Consider the following 23,638-nt stretch of genomic DNA (forward strand, 5'->3'; position numbering starts at 1 on the left):
AGGTCTCAGGCTTTTGTATATATTGTAAATTCTATATGCAAATAGCAATTATAAAATAATAGCCTATAAATCCCTATAAATATTAATAGTACTTTAATTAAAGCATTTGTTACTGGGAAAATTACTTTGCCAAGTCGAGATAAAAGGAATTTAATTATTAATGAGACACTCATTATGTAATGAGCAGAGGTCATTTCCTGTACATTGTCATGTGGTGCACAATTCCACAATACCACAGATTTGAGAACCCATTTTTCCCAATCTTCCAGTTTTGAGCAGGGAATAAAATTTAAAAATATGTTCTTTTTTTCTTTTTTTTTTTACATTAAAATGTCTGGACCTATTAAAGTAATGTAGTGTCAAACTGTCATATTAAACAAATTGCTGTGATTTCCCTGAGGACAAAATCAAAGGTTTAGGATAATGCTGATGACGGGGCAACAGGAGGGGATGTGGGCAGTTCCGTTGTGTGAACATCAGAACAGCTCAATTAGGCTTTTCAAAAGGGACCTTTAAACAAACTTGAAGGTTCTCCTCCAACAAACAGCAATTTGGCAGTGCCAACAATCCCATAATTCCCCTTCATAAGGGCAGCCAATGAGGGGGACCGCAAATAGTACATACAGTGTGTGTGTGTGTGTGTGTGACAAAGACGAGAGCTGCTCACACACAGGGAAGAGTTCACAGGGAACTCATTAACACATTCAAGCGTCCATCGCAGGCGGTGACCTAGAAATAAGGGACAATTCTACAAAAGGAAAAACAAAACAATAAGGCCCTTCTTTTCCATGGATGGCATCCACTCAATCAGATGGATCCAATTAGAAAAGACGCTACAGTCTTTATAAGTATGGATACCATTGTGGCCCATACACCTAAAACTGTTCCCATCAGCGTAAACATTGTCTGGGAAGATAGTGTGCATATCCCACAAAAAGGACAGACAAGGCAACATTAACAGATGCCCTAGTAAATCTTGATTATGATATAAGAAATTATGACATTAGTGATAAGATGCCCTAATAATAAGCTATAAGAGAAAACAAATGTCTAAACAACAACGTAGTGGCATGAAGCAATCATCATTCATGAAATATTAATATGACACATGCTTTTCAAAAGAATGACTGTTTGTTAGTGCCTATGAATCATTTATTAGGCCAAAGTGTGGGTCTGAATGATGCAATCTACTTAAATATGCATGAGAATGTCATCACTGAACAATCTGAGAGCGCCTTAAAATAAAATACAAGCTAATCTTCTTTATGATAGAAACAGATTTTGATTAGATAAGTCAAGCTAGGTACAAGTGGAAACTATACAGAGAAGACCTGTATGACTTTCTTTCTTCTGTGCAATACAAAAGATATTTTGAAATTTTTTCAAATGTTTTTGTCCATTCAGTTAGTCATTGGAATTCAAATTAACATTGGCCTGAATATTTTTCAAAATATCCACAGTAGAAAGCGTCATACTGTAGGTTTGGAACGACATGAGGGTAAATGTCAAAATGATGACAGAATTTTCATTTTTGGGGTGAACTACACTACCATCTAATATGATGATTTGCTTCTCAGGAAACATTTCTTATTTATTAGCAATGTTGAAAATAGTTGTGCTGTTTAATATTTTTGTGGATTCATTTTTAAGGAATAGAAAGTAAAAAAAAAAAAACACCATTTATTTGAAATAGAAATCATTTCCAATAATGTAAAAGTCTTTACCTGCACTTTACTGTTAAAGGATTAGTTCACTTTGAAATGAAAATTAGTCCAAGCTTTACTCACCCTCAAGCCATCCTAGGTGAATAAGACTTTCTTCTTTCTGAAGAACACAGAGTTATATTAATAATTATTCTGACACATCTAAGCTTTATAATGGTAGTGAATGGGATCAACGAGTATGAAGCTCAAGAAAGTGCATCCATCCATCATAAACGTACTTCACACGGCTCCGGAGGGTTAATTAAGGCCTTCTGAAGCGAAGCGTTGCATTTGTGTAAGAAAAATATCCATATTTAAAAAGCCTTCCGTATTCAACTTACGAAGACAGTGTAAAACTCTCGCAGTTAAAAACGCTTACACTATGTCCTACGACTTCCGTATTCAAATTACGTAAAAAGCGTAACTGACACAATGTAAGTTACGCTTTCTTCGTAAGTTGAGTACGGAAGGCAGTCTGGCGGAAGCTAGATATTTTACTTTATAACTTGTTAAATATGGATATTTTTCTTACACAAACTCACTTAGGGTGTACTCACACTAGGCACTCTGAACCGTGCCCAAGCACGCTTGACCCCCAAAGCCCGGTTCGTTTGACAAGTGTGTTCGCTCCGTTCCATGCCCTGGCACGGTTCGTTTAGCCGTCCCTGGCCCGCTTGGAAGAGGTGGGCCAGAGCGCGGTTCACATGCAATGTGAGCGCTAACCGCACCCGAGCACGGAACAGATACTACTTTTGTGTGCACTACTGTCATCGTTACGATGGCAAACATCTTTATTACTACTCTGATAGTACATTTATCAATTCATGTAATTAATTCGAGTGTATTTGGGTTTATAACAGGGTCTGCTTCTCACCTTATTGATGAACAGGAATTGTATTTTGTGAGTAAAGCTGCAAATTCCTCCATTAATGTCAGCTGCCTTCATAATAATCCTCTGATACGTGCAAGAGAAAATCGCTGCACGGCATAAATGATAAATATATTAGGCAGTATCTTAGCGAAAGTGCATTTCTTCCTGTTTTTTTCCATTCAAGAAGTTGCATCGTATATGACGTAAGCGTGCTCCGGTCGGGAACGTTAAGTGCAACGTGAGTGTGGGCCAGCGGGGGAGTGGGGAGGGGGGACAATTGCACTCGGGCTCGGTTCAAGGCAACCGTGCCTAGTGTGAGTACACCCTTAGATTCAATTTCTATTAAGATGCTGCCTTGGAAGGAAGCTTCCTGTGTAGGAAGTAGACAGCAAGGCAGCTCACTAGGTTTTGGAGCTGATCTTAAATGTATAGTAAAAGAGATGAGATTGCTCCTCAAGCAGTTCAAAAGTACAATTTTCTCTTTGATGCTAAATGGCCAATAAACAACCAGACCACAATGACGAAACTCCAGCTGTCCTGTTAAGTCAAACAGGCTTTCTACATCTTTCCCCACACTCCCAATCCAATCCGCACTTCTGTCCCTGAGGTCATGGAATCCGCTGCAGTATGAATGCCTAATGCTGAACTGGCCATGGCCTTAAACAATAGCCTCTGTGTGCTAGGAGAGTACTGTACGGCATTGATGACCCAGAGGCCTGTGAACCAACACCATCGAGAATGAACCAGCCATCGGAGAAGAATTGATTGGACAAGAATATACAGATATATATAGTGGCATGATCTCCAGTTTCAGTTCATAACACTCAAGTTTTATCTGTAAGAAAATCCTTTTAAGACCTTTCAATTTATGTTTTTTTATTATTATTGAAAAGTGACATGTCTTGGCTAAATCAACAGCTTCTTCAGTGCTTTCCAGAGGCTGAAGAGCATCACAAGTTCTGCTAGCAAATACAGAGTGAATTTAATACTTACATAGCAAGGGAGCTAGGCTTAACGTTAAATCGATTCACAAGAATCGCCAATTTCCACAACACCAAAACATACTACAAACAGCCATTTTCTATATATTATCTTCCATAAGTCTCAGAGACACTTTGATCAAAAATACAAATACACCAAATTAAAATGAAAAGATACTGGGATAAGAAAATTGTGCAAATATAACAAATGCATGTGAGTTAATTCATAATCCTTCTAGACTTCCTATAAACTTGCAAGAAACTATACAAGGTACATATGTCTTCTTTTGTAAACATCAACAGGCAGTTGCATCTCTAAGGCCGTTTACACTTGGTATTAAGATGCGCTTTGGTCGATCGGATCACAAGTAGACGAGGCAGACACATACCTGTTTACACCTGGTGTTTTAATCTATCTCTTTTGTCAACTTTCGACCACTTCTGTCCTGATTTCTTTGAGGGGAGGGTCTGTGGGTGGGTAAATGAATGGGTTTTTTCTGATCTTTCGATCTAATGGATGAAATAAGTTCACACAATTTACATGTGATCGCGTTTCGTTCGTTTCTGCTTTGACAGCCACAAGACCACGCCAAACACGGTGAGTGCATGTTAGAAATCAGGAATGGTGGAGAACATTGTGCTTGGTACATTTTTTTTATCTTTAAACCAAACTTGGGTCTTCAGCCTACAAAGTTTAAATCCGGTCTGGCTCGCGTGCTTCCTATGTTTATGCGTTAGGTCAGCAGGTGGAAAGTAGGCACTCTTTTGTGGCTGTCGAACGCATTCGACCACATGAGCGTCTACACTACGAAAGCAATCCGTTCTAATACGATTTCAACTACTTCTGGAAGTGGTCATAAGTGGACAAGCTCAAAGCGTTTTAGACCCCGTTTACACCTGTATTATTTAGCATCATCCACTTGTGATCCGATAGTCCAAAACACATCTTAATACCAGGTGTAAACAGGGCCTAAGACAATGTGTTTTGTAATGAACATGTGGCTCTTTGTCCCTATTTTTACAAGTTAAAATATCCAGTTTGTGGACATCTCTCCCAAAACAAAGCAAAATAAAATCAGAAACCGCACAAAACTATGCCGCCTGTGAACAACAACATCTCTGGACTGGTTTATTCTGTATGTTTCAGCCCTTGGTAATGTGTACCCCTTAGGTAAGGTACAACCTTAGCAGTGCGTTCCTGCTATTGGGAAGGTAGATGGATCCCTGCGGACTACAGTGCTATAGGGTGAAAGCTCCAGCTCGGTGGTGCCGTCCTGATCGTTGTCATCACTGTTGGGCTCGGAGGACTTTGGTGGGCCGCACTCCTCAAAGCAGCAGCAGCAGCAGTCCAGAAAGGCTTTGCTGAAGGGCCGACAGAGAACCAGAAGCAGCACAGGTGTAACCGCGGACTTGCAGAACAGCATCATCTGACTCACCAGATGCAGGATATCCAGCGTGCGACGTGGCACACCTGTAGCCATGTACACCGATACGATGTTGCTGATGTTCTCCGGAATGATGCAAAATCCATATAGGATAGCCAGAGCAACAACAATGCAGTTCATTTGGCTCTCCAACTGGATCTGATTACGGTTGCCTCGGACGCTGGCGCGCTCGGCTTGGCGGATCTTGCGTGCGGTCACCACTGAGCTGATGATGGTGAAGAGAGTGGGAAGGCAGAAGTAGCAGCCGAAGTACCACCAGAGACGAGCACTGTTGTAGGTGAGTCCGAGAACGTAAAGCGTGTCCGGGAGAGCCGTGGAGATTCGGACCACACAATGTTCGCAAGGCGTCACCTCCGGTGGCTCACGCTCCTCTTTCACCAGCTGCCGGATTAGAAGCTCGGGCAGGGCGAGGAGAAGAGCACCGATCCAAATCACTGTTAGCTTGGCTGCAGTGGAGGTGCAGTTCTCGATCATCTCGTAGTACATCTGGACGTTGCTCGCGGCACGGAAACGGTCAATGCACAAAGCACAAAGAGTGAAGGTAGTTACTCCTAAAGACGCCACCTGCAAAGTAAAGGGGATGTGTGGTCATTACTAATAAACTTTTAGAAAATCCTTCCACTGACAAACCTGGAAACAGCGTTGGGATTAGGGGTGGGAATCACAGAGTACCTCACGATACGATACGATACACGATACATGGCTCACAATACCGATAATATCATGATACAGCAATTCTGCAATAATCAATATATTGCTAGACAATCCTATAATGATACATCACAATATCTGCCTAACTATGAAAACAAAATGCCCATGAAAAGGTTAAGTGCAGGTTTTCCAGACTTTGGACTTAAACGTGGCCGGGGCATCTATTATTTTACTCACACTGCTGTCCGTCATCCCGTTAAAAACCTCTTTTTCTTGGGCTAGTTAACTTATGTTCACGTTTCCCTCATTCATGAGTTGAGCGCCACCTCAAGGAGACATGAAGTAGCGACGCTGGGAGCACGGATATATATTTAAAGCACCTTATTTTGTTAATTAAAATATCGATATTTGGGACCAGTGTATCGATTCTCGTATCGCACGGAGAAGGACAACGATATATTGCCCTATTGATATTTTGTCCCACTCCTAGTTGGGATCTTAAAGGAACATTGCGGGTTCAATTAAAGCTAAGCCTAATTGACAGCACTTGTAGCATAAAGTTGATTACCAAAAAAAGAAATTCAACAAGAAGCAAAAATTCTAGGTTACAGTTGAGGCACTTACAATGGAAATTTTTTGCTTTTAAAGCCTCCAAAAATTGGAACCATTCACTTAAATTGTAAGGGCGTTAAACCGTAACCTTGTTTTCTGATTTTATTTTTATTTTTTTCTCTCCCAGGAAAACAAGAAATGAGTCTGAAAGCATTTGTGGCATAATATTGACCATAAAAATGAAATCGATTGAGCAAAACTTGTACTGAACTCCTGAGTCTGTGGAACAATACGGAAATTCAATCCTACTAGATTGTGCATAAATACCACAGCCTTTCCATTTAGGGCCATAGACTTCATTGTTAGGCTGAAACATTGTGATCAAGTAATCGGGTTGCTTTGAATCAAGGGTGTAGGCATTGGTGCTCTGTAGTGTGTCAGGAGATTAAAGCCACAACTATGGCACCAATCAGGTCAATTCCTCAAAAACACAAGATATAATCTGAACGCTGCCCCAGGGCAATCCCACATCTCTTTGTGTCTGCAGAGGAGACACTCCCCCTTACTCAAAAAGACAAAACACAACAAAGATTGTCTGTCCTGACCTACACATACACATTTGCATTGGATTTCTGTCTACAGACACTTTCACACATACAGCCTTCATGTTAATTTAACAGCATTTTTAATTTAGATTATTTTTTCACGCATGATCTAAATTAAAATGCCAACAAATCAGCTCTGGAAATTTGTTGGCTTAAGAATGTTACAAGGACACTTCAGTCTGAATGTTATATGATACAATAGCCATAAGATTATTGGTTTGAGCATGTACAATACGCAGTTAGGGTGCTTTGATGAAAGAAGTCTTTCAAGAATTGGAATCAGAAAGTTAAGTAGCAGACGCAAACACAAGCCAAAAATTGTGATTATCGTATGTTGTGGAATTACATTGTGAAATTGGACAGATGCTAAATGGAGTATCTTATGCAAATACGTGAATCTAGAAACTTGAGCAAATTTAATAACGCAGCGCAAGTAGCCCTACATGTTGCAATCTCAACGGTGCCACAAAAAGTGTGCTATAGCTGTTAATGGTGTTTCTTTCATGTCAATAACTGTCTTGGGTGAGAAACAGTACCAAAAATCTTGCTAAGCAAGTTTGTTTAAGTCAATATGTACAGTAACTTACTTGACTAATAACACATATGGCTGAGTAGCACAAACATTTGAAGGAAACTTTAACACCTTCCTTAAGTATAGTTTTGTTACTAGCAGACAAATATTTGTGTAAAAGTATGTTTCTGCCATAAACGTTCTGGCATTTCAGATTCAAATAATAAATTTTAAACAGTTTAGATATTAATAAGCATAACATGCTGATACAGATAAAATGACGAAAGCAGTTATATATGAATAGCATATGCATTTACCAGAAAGTACAAACCAGCAATTTAACCAGTTTCAGGTGTAAAAGTGGCTTACTGTATGCAGCGTTGGGGAAGGTTACTTTTAAAGGTAATGCGTTAAAATATTGTGTTACTCCCTAAAAAAGTAACTAGTTGCCTAGTTACAGTATATTACGGTTAACATAATTATTGCAGGTTTGCGTAATATTCTGAGCTTAATTTTACTGTTTTTATTCATTTCGAGGAATACCGAATCTGTTTTTGTGCAAGTGAGATGAGTAAATGCTCACATTTAGTCTAGATTAGAACTACAATTCCCTTCATGTTCACACATCACACAACGCCTCTGCACTTACTCGTGATTTCTCTCAATATGGCGACAGGAGAGCGGTCAGTCAATACATGGGAAAACTAAGTAACTTGCCTTACTTTCTGTTTTTTGAAAAAAGTAACTCGGATATTTAGTTGTAAATTTAAAAGTAATGCGTTACTTTTCTAGTTACTTGAAAAAGTAATCTGATTACGTAACTTGCGTTACTTGTAATGTGTTACCACTGACTGTACGTCTCCAAGAACCCGCTAGACTAAAGTCAATCTTGAAACCAGGCTCGGCTCTACAGGTGGACTTGGCCCACCCTAAAATCGATCTTTCTTATATTATTAATGATTGTTTTTAGTATCAATCTCACCCCATGTAGCTACCACAAACATTATTTTTCAAGTATTAATACCAAGAATTTGACACCATCAGTAACAGAAAAAAAAAAAAATGCATTTCAATCACCCATTGAAAGTGACCAACCACACTTCTCTTAATCCAATATGGCGTTTACCTCAATGTATGGAATGATTTTACAGGAGAATTCCCCAAGGAGCCAATCCTTAGTGAGTTCATGGAATATAACAAGTGGCAAGCAGAAAAAGAGGATGACAAAATCCCACAGGGCGAGGTTGGCCAGCAAGGAGTTTGAAATGCTTCTCATGTAGTAATTGTGGCACACTATGCACATGATTGCAATATTCCCAACAATCCCCACAGTGAAAATGAGGATGGAGATGCACATGACAGCATATGCACCATACGATTCACCTGTCACAGGATAAAACGGATTCTTCACCCCTGGGGTTTTTGATCGTGTATTAAAGGGAATGAACGGAGTGAAGACTTCCTCGTCTTCCACAGGTGAGGTGCCCCATTCAGGAATAGACGTGACATCAGTAGGGAAGTCTGTAGGCTGGATCTGTGCTACAGGCTTCGGCAATGACTCCACGCGCTCAAGTTCATTCTCAGGAGATTCGATGGCTTGATTCCTCTCGGGTTCATTTCCGGCCGTCGCTCTTTCTCGTCGATGATAACGACGTTTTACGCTAAATCCGCTGCTTATTACCGTCAGAAGTGATTTTGTTTTGATATATTTGTCCATTTTAGAAGTTTTATTATACTTCTGTCTGAAAGATGCGCTCACCGTTGTGTCATCTCTCCCATTCACCGACATTAATTGTATCGTAGTAACGTTACTAGCCGTTGAAATCACATCTGTAGGTTCCTTACCTGTTTCATAACTGATTTTATTTAACATTACACGTTGTTCCTGGCTGTCTGTGTTGATTTCACGCGCTTTATAGGAGGAAACTATTTTTGACGTTAAAACAGTCGTTTTATTGCTACTCGTGAGAACTACTGAGAGTTCACAAGAAGTGAGCAAACAAAATACAGTTAAAAATTGCATTTTCCATTGCGTTTCCAGTAAGTATATCCCTCGAAAATATCCAAACCTGATAAATCCAGTATTTTTAAGGCGTAGTTGTAGAATAAACATCAAGTTTCGTTCCACTCGCTGGTCTCTCGTTTAGATTAACATCTGTAGTTTCCATTTTTTTTAATCACAGGAGTAGTATTGTAACAGCAGAATTGTGAGGAAAAAAAATGTGGAAATAGCCTACTTGGTCAAACAGGTGTTCAACCAAACAAAACAAAACTAGTTCAAGCCCTTGAACCTCGGAGATATTTCCAAGCGTTCCGTAGAAAATGAAAAATACACGTCAAGGAAAGATCATCCAGCATCTCGATAAAGTGAAAGTCCTTGAGTGCCGTTCATGAGCTCCTGAAGCATCTCTGATGTGGAGCTCTGGCAGGGAGGCACCGCTTTCCGATACAACACAGTGAATGCGCCACCTGGTGGACTGAAACAGAACGCCATTTTGTTTCTGGCAACAACCACCTGCTGTCAATGCTCATCAGTTTCACTACAGATGGCTTGTTAAGTAATGCCACACACAGGTCCAAGCAGAACAAGTAGGCTATGACAACAAAGGTAGATGTATTATAAATAGAAATATACTTTATTTTATAGATACGAATTTATGGATTGCATTTGACCATAAAACATATATTTACATTTCTTAACACAAAACATTTCTGGCAACTCTGATTTTCAAACTGAATCAAACTGTCTAACTTAACTTCTCTATTCTTCTCTAATTTCTGTGTTAGTGATCTGGTAGCAAACTTTATTTCTGTCATCGTCCTTTACAGCGTAGACAGAGAGGCAAATATCCAGCCATGGACGTTCTTCTGCAAAGAAAATATAGAAAAAAGACATTTTCTTACTCTAAATACTGAAGGAAATGTAAAGAAAAAATCTTAGGAAATAAAATCTTTACCCAAACTGCTTTCTGGTGGTTGAATTGTGTCCATGATGGTCTGAATCTTGTCCTGCAAATCCTGACTACCTGAAGCATCTACAGCAGAAACATGGAAGAACTTCTCCTACAAAAAATAAGATGGAGACGATCAATAAAGCCTATTTCAAAAGAGGAAATAGCGCCCTCTGCTGATCAGGTAATGTACAGCATTTTTACACTTTTGAGAGTCTACTTAGATTTCAGAAACTAAAGACATCAAGTGACTTGTTCACTTATAGTAGTTTTTGTTTAAATAAAAAATGGAAAAATGATTTTACTACTTTTAACAAGATAAATATGTGCACTTTATTCAGATATTTAATGAAATGGCATTGATGTACTCACAGCGTTCTCCCACAGCAGAGCCTCTAATGTGTCCGTCTGATCATCCAGTTCAAACTGGATTAACAATCTGTACTGCATCAGCTGAACTCCCAGAGCTGAGTGACAGAAACACAGATGAACTGCCTAAATATACATTCGCACATTTTTTAAGTGTAGCTGAAGTGTCCAAATTCTTTTTAGGACAACAGTGTCACAAGAGACATTCAAAATGTTGGAAAAAGAAACACAGAAGTGATGCAAGGATCAGCCTTTTTTAAACACGCACCCGCAGACCCAATAAAAAAGAAAAAAAAAAAGATAACTCTCGGCCACATATTTTGAGGTCCCCGTTTGTGACCACTCTTCCATCTTTTCTTTTTTATATTTAAAGGTGCAGTAAGCGATTTCTGAGAAACACTGTTGAAAGTGGATCGGACCGAGCACCAGACACACTTGTAGCCAATCAGCAGTAGGGGGCGTGTCCACTCATGATGGGGGAGGAGAGAGAGTGAGCAAGAGGGAGACTTGAAGAAACACTGTAGAAAGAGAGATGGCTGAGAGACATTACAAAAGAGAAAAGGTCAAAGGAATATCACAGGAAAAAGAAGGGCTAAGATCAGGCAAGAGCTTTAGGACCCACGTTAATATTAGAAAAGCTTTAGAGACATAAGCAGGAAGGCCTGAAAATGGACGCCATATGTGAGTAACATTGGTTTTGCTGTTTCACAGAACCAAGATATGCTGTTGTTGTAATGTTAGCTGTAGTAACAGGACAGTTTTGAGTGTCATTGTTTGTCTGGAGCTGGTGTGCTGCTCTTGTATATACTCTTGTGTGCTGTATGTTCATTTTTTGTTCTTCCTTGCTTCGCTTTATTTTTCATGAAGCATTATTTTACTTCGCTTCAGCTATGATAAAGGGACATCCATCATGCTTTTTGGAGGCGGAGCAATGAAGGGAGGGGTGTGTTTGTTTGGAATGATTTCAAATATCAACAGTGTTTCTCAGAAATCGCTTACTGCACCTTTAATTATTTCTATCCATTCAGTTCATTTTATATTTTATTACACAATCAACAAAATTTAAATACATATTTTTTTCTCCCCATATTTCTTTCATTTTTCTTATTCTCCTCTCTTTTCATTTCCATTGTTTTTCTTTTGTGTTAATAACACCCACCACCCAAAAAACACAATAAATAAATACATATTTTACAAAATGAAAATTAACTTGTTTTCACTAATATCATGCACTTTTAACCACACCTTTACGACATAATACTTAATAAAATATAAGATGTGGGAAAAAAGTATTCTTTTGCTCTTAATTTCATGTTATCTCCATAGATTGTACTTTGGAAACTAACTATAAACCAATCATTTACAAATGGGGATTCTTGCCTTCTCCAAAATTTTGTTATTGCTTTAAGCGCTATAATTCTCAATATTCCAAATAAATATAACTAATCTTTATTAAGTAACACAGGTCCTATAACCCCAAGACTATATTTAGCATCTTTATTATATTTGGTTTCTTAAAGATTTGTTCTATTATCTAATTACTTATGTTCAATTTTGTCTTATTATTTTACAAGTGTAAAAAATGTGTGTAAAATGTGCACCACAGATATTGCATAGATGATATTTTCCCCCTTTTTATTATAGTTGCGCCACTCAGAACTGAACTGAGAATGTTGTTTCAATTCTTATTTTAATTTTAATTTCAAGTAGAATAACAAAAATAAAAAATGTGAATAAATTCATGTATTATAAAGTATATTTAAAAATCATGTATTATAAAGTATATGTAAAAAACATGATTTAATAATACATTATATTTTTCTGTATGAATGAGTCATCATACAACATCTAGAAACATTAGACATTAATAATCAATGTTTCATGTGGCACCTATAGAAATTTGTTCTTAGTTTGTTTTGATGGCTGTATTAATTTTCACATTACAGAAGTTAGATTAGATAAATGTTTAATCGTAAAAATATTCTACATATCAAGTAATAAATAGGCATAATTAGTCCAAAATGATGATATACTTATTAATTTTTTTGAGGAAGTACCTTCAGCAACCGCCTGTTCATCCCAGGTCTCCACTCCAGCAAACACACGGTTTTCAAACGTGTTCAGAGAGCACCGCTTACACCTGAGACACGCACACAAATATCCATTTAACTAAATATAGATGTGATCGTATCCTTCCCTGGGGTTTGTCAAACGGTGTTTACATGATAAGAGATGTACACACTGAACACCAGGGGAGTTTAAAATGAAATATGTAGGCCTGTCCTCTTACCCATAATATCTTTTGTCTCAGAGAACAGGAAGGGAGCTGTGAGATCCATCAGGGTCATCCTGCCGTTCTCAGATCTCACGGGAACCAGGTTTTTGTAATCGCGTGATAAAACACAAATCTCATCCAGCGTCGTTCCTGTGGATACAAAGCTATATTTTTAAACTAATGTCAAAAATATGTATTAAAAAAGCTTTTGTTTGTAGTCGGACGCACCCTCAACGAATATCAGCTGCATGTGAGTGCTTTCCCCCACCATGTCTCTGGAAATGTGCATTGAGATAGTTCTGCCGGGTTCTCTGGAGCTCGCTGACGAAGTGGCGGCCCACTGCTCATCGCAAGGTTGGTTATCTCTCGCAGAGTCCCGAAAGACTTTAGCAACAGCGCTGTCATCGGGAACGTCTTTCCTGTCACATACAAACAAAGAAAATGTAGACTACCATTCAAAAGTTGGAGTCAAAAAGTTTTTTAAAGTCCCCTATACTCACCAAAGCTGCATTTACTTGATTAAAAATATTATTACAGTTTAAAATAACTGTTTTCTATTTGAATATATTTTAAAATGTCATTTATTCCTTTGATGGCAAAGCTGACTTTTCAGCATCATTACTCCAGTCTTCAGTGTCACATGATCTTTCAGAAACCATTCTAATATGCTAATTTGATGCTTATTTCTTATTATTATCAATGTTGAAAACGGTTGTGCTGCTTAATATTTTTGTGGAAACTAGATACATTTGTTACAGGATTCTTTCATGAATAAGTTCAAAAGAACAGCATTTATTTAAACTAGAAAACTTTTATGACATTAAACATGTCTTTACTGTCACTTTTGGTCAATTTAAAGGGATAGTTCACCCAAAAAATGAAAAGTATCCCATAATTTATTCACCCTCAGAGGTTAATCTTCCACCGGAAATCGACTTGCGTACAGCTGTTACCGGAAACCAGTGATTATAGTTTCTAAAGTTATAAATATGGATATTTTTCTCACAAAAACGCATTGCATCGCTTTAGAAGGCATTTATTTATCCACTGGAGTCATACAAATTACTTTTATGATGGATGGATGCACTTTTTGGAGCTTCAAAAACTCAGGCACCAATCAGTCCCATTACAAAGCTGGAAAGAACCAGGATTTTTTTTAAAGGTGCTCTATGTAAGTTTTTGACTGTACTAAAGCATAAAAATACCATAATATGTTCGCAGATATTTATTAAACATGCTCAGTTCACATATTCGTTTCTCTGAAAAGCATTGCTACAGCCAGTTATTTTACTTTCCGTGTCGGAATTTCTGTTTTTGTTTCGGTCTGTGCAAGACCGCACGTTGCCAATTTACCCAATAGTATTTCGCCACTCCGGTTTGCCAGTTGGCGGAAAACACATGCAGCGAATTGCAGCCATGGAAGCCAGCGAACAAACTGGGTCAGAGATCGCAGATTCTACCCGATCTAAAAAGCCTCAGCATCCATCTAAAAATCTGTATGAACAGGAGCATATTAAAACGCGACCAACTCATCATAAATCAATAAATCAACTAATTATCTTACAGTGTGTAAGTCTCCTCGCCTTCCAATGTCAATTGAGCTCGCTCCTGTTGCGTGTCTTCAAACTGGCAACCCGCGAGAGCATTGAGTCTGAGGAGGAGGGGGCGGGGCAAACAATATTTTGAATTTGGACTGCAGTACCCATTTCAACCACTAGCTGCCATTCTTACACAGAGCACCTTTAATGTAACTCCGATTGTGTTCAACTGAAAGAAGAAAGTCATATACACCTAGGATGGCTTGATGGTGAGTAAATTATGGGATAATTTTCATTTTTGGGTGAACTATCCCTTTAAAAAACATATTACTGACCCCAAACTATTAAACAGTAGTGCAAATGTAACAAAAGGAGCATGTTTGTTTGTTTATTTGTAACATGCCAAGTTACATAACATGCCTGATTTAAATCTTAACTTTTGCAGTTTTGTTCTGCTTAATAGCCACCAGGTGGCAAACAAGACACAGAACAAATCTAGAAGAATAAATCTGAGGTTCGTCTGCTCCTCTAGAACAAAATGTACATAAAATATACTTCTCTTCTAGGATCAAAATGAGACCCATTTTGAATTAAAGATGCCCGTGAACTAGTATAAATCACACAAATGTATTTAAATGTTTAAATTTTATTTAAATGTTTATTGTTTATGTGTTTGTTAATGATTACTCTGCTCTGATTGGTCAGATGGCCCAGTCTGTTGTGATTGTTTCGACTCTGCTCTAATTGGTCAGATGGCCCAGTCTGTTGTGATTGGTAGACTCCGCTCTAACTGGTCAGATGGCCCAGTCTGTTGTGATTGGTCGACTCCGCTCTAACTGGTCAGATGGCCCAGTCTGTTGTGATTGGTCTACTGCTTACAGAACGAGTGGGAAAAGAAACGGCCGAAACCATACCAGATCTTCCTCAGCACTTTCATACACAGTGATTTGAACAGTAACAATGGCGTCAGTTTTAGCTTATCAATTCAAGCCTCATCCTTTGGAAGTGCATCAAAGGACAGAAAACAGCGTTTTCTCGACATGTCAGCAACACAAACCAGACTCTTTCAGTATCAGCTACAACTACAGTGTTTGAGGGTTAAAGCAGACGTTGTTCACGGGCAGCCAATGAAGACCATAGGCTGGCATTATGCAAATTTGTTACAAACCTATGTAGGTTCATGCAGGAAGTAAGACTGGAATTACTGACGACTCGTTTCAGGCAGTTCAGAATCGGTTCTTTCTTTTGGGAGAACATAACTCCATTTATCGAGCACTTTGATCTGTGAAACTTTGCAGACCTTTTAGTTTCACAAACAGATACATTACCTTTCTTGCAGAGTGTAATATTTGAAAAATCATAATAGGGGGACTTTAAACAACTAACAATTATGTATACATTCAACCTTCTCAGTATTCTTTTCATGGATGGGAGTCAAGAGCAGGTTGCAGTAAGCGTGGGACTCACATTGTTTTACACTTGGAGCAGAAGAGCTTCAGGCACTGGTATAACTGCTGGGGATGGTACTTCTTCACCCGGGCTCGGACATGACATGACAGCGGGGGTGTGGAGCGCTTCACCTGGGCCAGTGTGAGCTGCTGCATGTTGTGCTCACATGTCCGCACTGAACAATCACATATTTATAATACAAACAGTTTGTCAGAGCTGCGGCTTAGTGGTTAGAGTCACCATGAAACGGAAGTTGCGATAGTCTTTTCTTCTTTATTGTTATGTATATCTGAGTGAAACGGCTTGTCAAAGAAAAAAAAAAAAAAAAAAAAAGTACGCCGGGACTTGATTTTGTCTATTGGAAATACAAACACGATTCCAAAAAAGTTGGGACACTGTACAAATTGTGAATAAAAAAGGAATGCAATGATGTGGAAGTTTCAAATTTCAATATTTTATTCAGAATACAACATAGATGACATATCAAATGTTTAAACTGAGAAAATGTATCATTTTAAGGGAAAAATAAGTTGATTTTAAATATCATGGCATCAACACATCTCAAAAAAGTTGGGACAAGGCCATGTTTACCACTGTGTGGCATCCCCTTTTCTTTTTATAACAGTCTGCAAACGTCTGGGGACTGAGGAGACAAGTTGCTCAAGTTTAGAAATAGGAATGTTGTCCCATTCTTGTCTAATACGGGCTTCTAGTTGCTCAACTGTCTTAGGTCTTCTTTGTCGCATCTTCCTCTTTAAGATGTGCCAAATGTTTTCTATGGCTGAAAGATCTGGACTGCAGGCTGGCCATTTCAGTACCCGGATCCTTCTTCTACACAGCCATGATGTTGTAATTGATGCAGTATGTGGTCTGGCATTGTCTGGCATGTGGTCTGGCACTGGCATTTGTTGGAAAATGCAATGTCTTCCCTGAAAGAGACGACGTCTGGATGGGAGCATATGTTGTTCTAGAACTTGGATATACCTTTCAGCATTGATGGTGCCTTTCCAGATGTGTAAGCTGCCCATCTGAACTGAGCGCTGATAACAACTTGGGTTGTCCTTGTCCTCTTTAGTCCGGATGACATGGCGTCCCAGTTTTCCAAAAAGAAATTCAAATTTTGATTCGTCTGACCACAGAACAGTTTTCCACTTTGCCACAGTCCATTTTAAATGAGCCTTGGCCCAGAGAAAACACCTGCGCTTCTGGATCATGTTTAGATATGGCTTCTTTTTTGACCTATAGAGTTTTAGCCGGCAACGGCGAATGGCACGGTGGATTGTGTTCACCGACAATGTTTTCTGGAAGTATTCCTGAGCCCATGTTGTGATTTCCATTACAGTAGCATTCCTGTATGTGATGCAGTGCTGTCTAAGGGCCCGAAGATCACAGTATGGTTTTCCGGCCTTGACCCTTACGCACAGAGATTGTTCCAGATTCTCTGAATCTTTGGATGATATTATGCACTGTAGATGATGATAACTTCAAACTCTTTGCAATTTTTCTCAGAGAAAGTCCTTTCTGATATTGCTCCACTATTTTTCGCCGCAGCATTGGGGGAATTGGTGATCCTCTGCCCATCTTGACTTCTGAGAGACACTGCCACTCTGAGAGGCTCTTTTTATACCCAATCATGTTGCCAATTGACCTAATAAGTTGCAAGTTGGTCCTCCAGCTGTTCCTTATATGTACATTTAACTTTTCCGGCCTCTTATTGCTACCTGTCCCAACTTTTTTGGAATGTGTAGCTCTCATGAAATCCAAAATGAGCCAATATTTGGCATGACATTTCAAAATGTCTCACTTTCAACATTTGATATGTTATCTATATTCTATTGTGAATAAAATATAAGTTTATGAGATTTGTAAATTATTGCATTCCTTTTTTATTCACAATTTGTACAGTGTCCCAACTTTTTTGGAATTGGGTTTGTAGTATAAAAATAATTAATCATGTCCACGGATAAATTTATAATAAATGCTGCAATATTCCATTAAAAAAAAATAAGAATGGTCAATTTTGATTTCATGGTGACTTTAACACGTGATGCGACATATCCAGCTGTGGTGAAAGTGATGTACAGTAGGTTTGAATCTGGCTCTTAATATTTACTCTTCACTTTTACTGTAGAGCAGGACGTGACTGTTTGTTTTTTTACCTGTATAAGAAGGTCCTGTATCTGCTTCTCCATCTGTAATAAAAACAATAACATTTTTAATCATTAAAGCTTATTTATCGTTTTATTCATCTGTGGTGGAGAAAAAGCTTTGAGAAGTCATTAAAACCTAGTAATATATAATATATCTATACCTGGTTCTTCATCATTTGGCAAGACTAGAAGGAAACATAAGCGTATACAGATGAAGACCAGCTGAGCACGACACAAAACTGGATATAAATTGGAAACCAAAAGAGGCGCTACCAACCTACAGCCTCTGGCGGTGTGTACCAAATCTCCAGTAACGTGCCATCATTTACGTCATCATGCTCATCCAGATCGACATGATTCTCCAGCACACTGAATATGGATCAGTAAAGAGAGAGAGAGAAAAAAAGAAGAAAGAGACATGAAGAGAGAATGTCAGGTAGACGGCTAAGGGGCCATAGAAGTTATTTTATAATGGAAATGAAATTGACTTAGGGTCTCTCATTTAATTTGCCATCAAAATACTCATGACTTCAGCAAATTCTTATATATCCAGACTATGTGTGTGTGTATATACTGTATATATACACACATGCATGCATGCACACACCAACACCACCGTTCAAAAGTATGATTTCTGAAGGATCATGTGTCACTGAAGACTGGGGTAATGGCTGCTGAAAATTCAGCGTTTCCATCAGAGGAATAAATGAATAAATTCAATTTGAAATTGTATATAAATAAATAATATAATAAATAAATGCAGCCTTTGTGAGCATAAAAAACATGAAAAAAAATCTTACCAACCCCAAACTTTGGAACGTTATTTTGTGTTTGTGTGTGTGTGTGTAGAGAGATTGGTTCGATCTAAATTGACATTGTGGATTCATAATCTAATTTAAATCTGGAAACAATCAAAAGTAAAACAAAGCAACATTACGAGACAAAATAAGAAATATTTAAGATTCTGCACCATTTTACATCACTAATCAAATTTGTTATGCTGATAATATATTTCTTGTAATGGAAATTAAATAAAAACAGGCATTTTCAGAGGTCTTCAGACTCGCCTCTTGAGGGACTGTAGATCAGGGCTCTCTACAGGAAGGCTGCGTAAACCTCGTCCATATGTGGTCCCTCCATGGAGGTGGAAACTGAGATGTTCAGGCTGATCTGGCTGCTGGTCCGGAGCTTTCTGAAGGAGTGAATGGAGATTGTAGAACCGCAGGAACGTGCCGGGCTGAACGCAAACACAAACAGAAGGATGTTTTCATTACAACGTCAACTCTAAAGACTGATGATTCTGGGAATTCTTCAAGTGCGAGCTGCTCTTTTCAGGTCCTGCCACATTATCTCCACAGGATTCAAGTCTAGACTTTGATTATACCACTCTAAAAATTTCATTTAGCTTATTTTCAGCCATTTAGACAAAGAAAATTGTAACCCTTTTCAAACTACTATCTCAACTTTCCCCTTAGCTGTTTTGGAAAATGTCTTTAATGCTACATTCTGTACCTGTAGAAGTTTTAAAGTGGCCACTTCACTCTCTATATAAAGCCTGTCTGTGTTCTTCTAAAACTAATTACCAACTAAAATGTAGCTGTTTTCTTCATCTCAAGCCTACTGGGGCAATTACTTTGACAGGGACTTCTCCTAATAAATAAATGAAATAAAGACTTCAAAACTATGCTTTGTCAGGTTGAAATTTCATTTGAAGAAATGAAACCAGTCAGAGAGAATTATGCAATTAAAGAGAGAATCAGGAAGGAGTAAATATTTGTTCACCATACTAACTAACTAACCCACCTGTCAAAAGTTTGGAATAATTAACATTTTTATTTTTTATTTAAAAGTCTCTCATGCTCACAAGGCTGCATTTATTTGCTTTAAAAAATATAGTACAGTAAAAACAGCAGTATTGTGAAATCACAATTTAAACTCTTTTCTACTTATACTTTAAAAATGTCATTTATTCCTGTGATGCAAAGCTGAATTTTCAGCATCATTACTTCAGTCTTCAGTGTCACATGATCCTTCAGAAATCGTTCTGATATGATGAGTTGATACTCAAGAAACATTTCTTATTATTATCAATGTTGAAAACTATGGAAGAGGATAAGGGCCAAGCAATAATAAATAAATAAAACCATCTTGAGATTAAAGTCATTATAATGTGAAATTAAACGAAGTTATTTTGAGAATAAAAGTTGAAAAACAATGTTCAGAATAAACTCATTACATTTCGAGAATGGAGTCGTGTTTAGAGAAAAAAAAAAAAACGTGTTAAATTTTGAGTAAAATAGTCAAAATACAATGTTGAGAATAAACGTATTAAATTCTGAGAATAAAGTTGTGTTTTGAGAAAAAACTTGTTAAAATTCAAGAAAAAAAACATGCATTCGATCAGTGTCATGTTCATTTCATATTGATGGACATGAAAGAGTTGGATCACTTAGTCAAGTTATCTTAATGTGGCTTAAAGTCCTCTATCAATATGAAATGAACATGATCGAATGCATGTTTATTCTCAACATTTTATTTAGACTTCATTCTCAAAATTTAATGAGTTTATTCCCAACATTGTATTTAGACTTTTTTTTTTTTTTCACAAAATTTAACAAGTTTTTTCTCAAAACACGACTTCATTCTTGAAATTTAAAAATATACTTTTGACCTGTATTGTAAATGCATAACTAATAATTAAAAAAAACAAAAAAACTTCATCTATACCTTTAAATCTCTATACTAGCACTTAAATGAATAAAATGTAACTGAATTTTCAATTATCAGTCCAGCAGGGGGAGCTACGGCACTAGAGTTGAACAATAGAGTCTCAACATTACAGTAAGAAGATGGAAAGAAAAAATTTGTTGGTCCCCTGAGATCACTATAAGCAACATGAAGACAGACAGAGAGACCCTGAATCACTTAATGAACACTTGTGCAACATGATTGTCTTTATATTATTATGGACTTTAAATAGACAAGAAGTGGATATGATATCAAAACACTTCTAAACAGTCTGTCTCAGATCTCTGTTCTTCATTTGTAATCAGGTTCTGGGAGTCCTCCTATAGCTGTACACTTTTGACGTCATCTTTGGGGTTTCGGGCGAAAGTCATCTCTTTGTTTACCTGATTTTACCTCCTAGTCTCTGTTTGTACAGAGATCTGAAGTAAGCCTTAGTGCTGGCATTCACAAGAACTGGCTGGATGCAATACAGCCCCTAGACAGTGCTTCTATACAGCCTAAAAGGCATTATGGAGGAGCAAACCAAATCATTTGAACAAACTGAATGGTGGCATCAATTATTCTGCATCAATATTTGATTGAAACTTATTCCAGAAACAGAACAAGGTGGGTAACCACATTCAGAGAAAACAGGCTTGTTTTCCATGAGTGCAAATGTGATTCAGCTCATTACCATCTTGCTTGATAAGCTGACAACTGAAAACTGGGGTGTGAGATTGGAGCTAAAAAGAGGACTTGGGAGTTTGGCTCGACAAAGTTGGCCTTGAAGTAATATGGTTGGATCTTTTGAGGGAACCAAATGTTTTCGCTCATATCCAACAGCAAAAACAGACACTAAACTCCCAGACCAGTGCTTTCTTTCTTTTGGACAAACAATCAGACAAGAATTGAGCATCACAATGTTAGCCTGTGCCACTATCATTTACAAAACACCAACGTTAGTTTCAACAACCTTGAGATATGAGTGATATAAAGTTGTCTGGTCATGAATAGAAATAAATGGATATGCTGTACCATTTTATTACAACCATTATTATCACCACCAACATCACTTTCTGAATTTGAATACACACTTAAAAATAAAGCTTCCACATGGGGGATTTTTGCAACAGTGTCATAGAGAACCATTTTTGCTTCCACAAAGAACCTTTCAGTAAACAGTTCTTAAAAAGAGCCTTTTTTTTTTCTTAGTTTTAAGAACATTTGAATAATTTAAATAACCTTTTTCCACTGTAAAGAACCTTTAGTGCAGTGAATGTTAAAGGTTCTTTATGGAACCGGAGATTTCAATAAAGAAGTGTATAAAGGAATAGTCCAAAAATTAAAAATCAGTCCATATTTACTCACCATCATGCCATTCCAAAATAGAGGCTGATATATATCAGTTTTACCAATAAATCACTGACGATAGTTGCTTTTCCGGAATGTTGGTTACTAGCAAAAACCAATTAGGATTGTTTATTTTTTTTATACATTTTCAATCAGTTGTATTCTTACAAGTGCAGATTATGTGGTGTTATTTGGAACATTCTTTAATTAATTTTGTATGTACCCATTGCAATTTAATTTATTTGGCATTTATTATCTGTACTTTAGTATATACACAAATTACAAACCATTTTCAAGGATAAAGTATTTTTACTGTTTTACTTTAAACTCACTGATTTTAAAATCTACTGATCATTTTCCCACCTTAGTTATAAACCCTATATGATTTTTACCCCCCTTGGAAGACAAAAGGTGATTTTTTTTTAAAAAGAAAAGAAAGAAAAAAAATAATATAATGGCAAATGTCAAAGAAGCATTTATTGAATATGAATTTATATGAATCATAGTCCAAGTGCTTTGAAGCACTTGAATGAATACAAACAAACCAAATTTAAAAAGGTACACTATGCAACTTTTTTGTTCAAAAATAACAAAATTGAATATATCATAAATAAATCAATACATTTAATACATCAATATATCAATCCTTCTACAAAACATGTTTTTGTCTTACTTTGATTCACTATGGTAAGCCTGTCATAAGTGTTTATATTTCAGACCTGTTGGGATGGTTTTCGAGGGAAATTGCGTACTTACGTCAATTGCTCAAGTCGCCCGTACGCATCTCGTCATACCCGTAAACAGAGAAAAGTTGGTCCGAGAGTGCCATAGGTTAGTTTGTCACAACGAGCAAGAAAGGCTGACATGGAGCCGCAAAATATCGAACCTCCAGGGAATCACCCGTTTTAAACAAATGCAGAACAGAAGTGAGTCTGCTGGCATAAAGAGAACGCGACAGAGCTTGTAATAAAACAAGAACAAACATTGGCTTGTCTTTTCAGAGATGCCGAGAACTGAGAGATTTGAAATATTGTAAAAGTGACACGGAGATGGCGTTTTTATTACTCAACAGGTAAGTAACAGATAAGTTGCCATATGTAGCTCTCAAACAGAGTTCATTGTAAAGCATTATCTATTGTGAAGCGTCGTTTCATTATAGTTACTGTAGCGCTGTGCTGGAATTTATTTTCAAGTAAGTAGCGTATCTATTAATGGGTAAAGCTATAGTAACGTCTTCAGCTAGTCAGCTTGAGATCCTTTCCATCTAAACTGTTTATATCTTTTAAGCCTAGTAGTGAATGTTTTATAAGCAGTAAGAACAATGTAGAGCCAAAACAACGTTCTTCAGCAAAATGAACGCAGTTCTGTTTTTTTAACCGCTAGAGGGTCAAAAGTTACTTAATGTACCTTTAAACAGTTATTCACTGAAAATTTTCCATCATTGATGCCAATGACGATTAGTCAACACATCCGTTCCTAGAAGACTTGGAACACAAAATTGCATGGACCAC

General features: G+C 37.5%; 2 protein-coding genes across 2 annotated transcripts in view; both read right to left on the reverse strand.

Moving 5' to 3' along the window:
• Nucleotides 1-2,784: 2,784 nt before the first annotated feature.
• On the reverse strand, nucleotides 2,785-9,836 carry gpr37a (G protein-coupled receptor 37a). The gene is made up of 2 exons (XM_051884659.1): nucleotides 8,445-9,836; nucleotides 2,785-5,563 (listed from the first exon to the last, which is right to left on the reverse strand). Exons 1-2 carry the CDS (start codon nucleotides 9,429-9,431, stop codon nucleotides 4,739-4,741), a joined length of 1,812 nt encoding a protein of 603 aa, XP_051740619.1. The 5' UTR covers nucleotides 9,432-9,836; the 3' UTR covers nucleotides 2,785-4,738.
• A 95-nt stretch (nucleotides 9,837-9,931) lies between these two features.
• The window catches only part of pot1 (protection of telomeres 1 homolog), a 46,458-nt gene continuing 32,751 nt past the window's right edge, over nucleotides 9,932-23,638 (reverse strand). The window contains 12 exon segments of the mRNA XM_051884658.1: nucleotides 9,932-10,186; nucleotides 10,276-10,381; nucleotides 10,642-10,736; nucleotides 12,696-12,778; nucleotides 12,929-12,947; nucleotides 12,950-13,063; nucleotides 13,142-13,332; nucleotides 15,919-16,075; nucleotides 18,060-18,092; nucleotides 18,212-18,235; nucleotides 18,328-18,419; nucleotides 19,118-19,287. Of these exon segments, the coding sequence (XP_051740618.1) occupies nucleotides 10,080-10,186; nucleotides 10,276-10,381; nucleotides 10,642-10,736; nucleotides 12,696-12,778; nucleotides 12,929-12,947; nucleotides 12,950-13,063; nucleotides 13,142-13,332; nucleotides 15,919-16,075; nucleotides 18,060-18,092; nucleotides 18,212-18,235; nucleotides 18,328-18,419; nucleotides 19,118-19,287 (1,191 nt within the window). The 3' untranslated portion in view covers nucleotides 9,932-10,079.

The sequence above is a fragment of the Ctenopharyngodon idella genome, chromosome 24, assembly GCF_019924925.1.
Source record: "Ctenopharyngodon idella isolate HZGC_01 chromosome 24, HZGC01, whole genome shotgun sequence".
Lineage (NCBI taxonomy): Eukaryota > Metazoa > Chordata > Actinopteri > Cypriniformes > Xenocyprididae > Ctenopharyngodon > Ctenopharyngodon idella.

What these genes read in the sequence shown, in the direction of transcription:
- gpr37a (XM_051884659.1), bottom strand. Translation starts at nt 9,431, where the DNA reads ATGTTTATTCTACAACTACGCCTTAAAAATACTGGATTTATCAGGTTT. An exon ending in AAATCATTCCATACATTGAG is followed by an intron (nt 5,564 to 8,444) that starts GTAAACGCCATA and finishes TTTACTTTGCAG; the next exon opens with GTGGCGTCTTTAGGAGTAAC.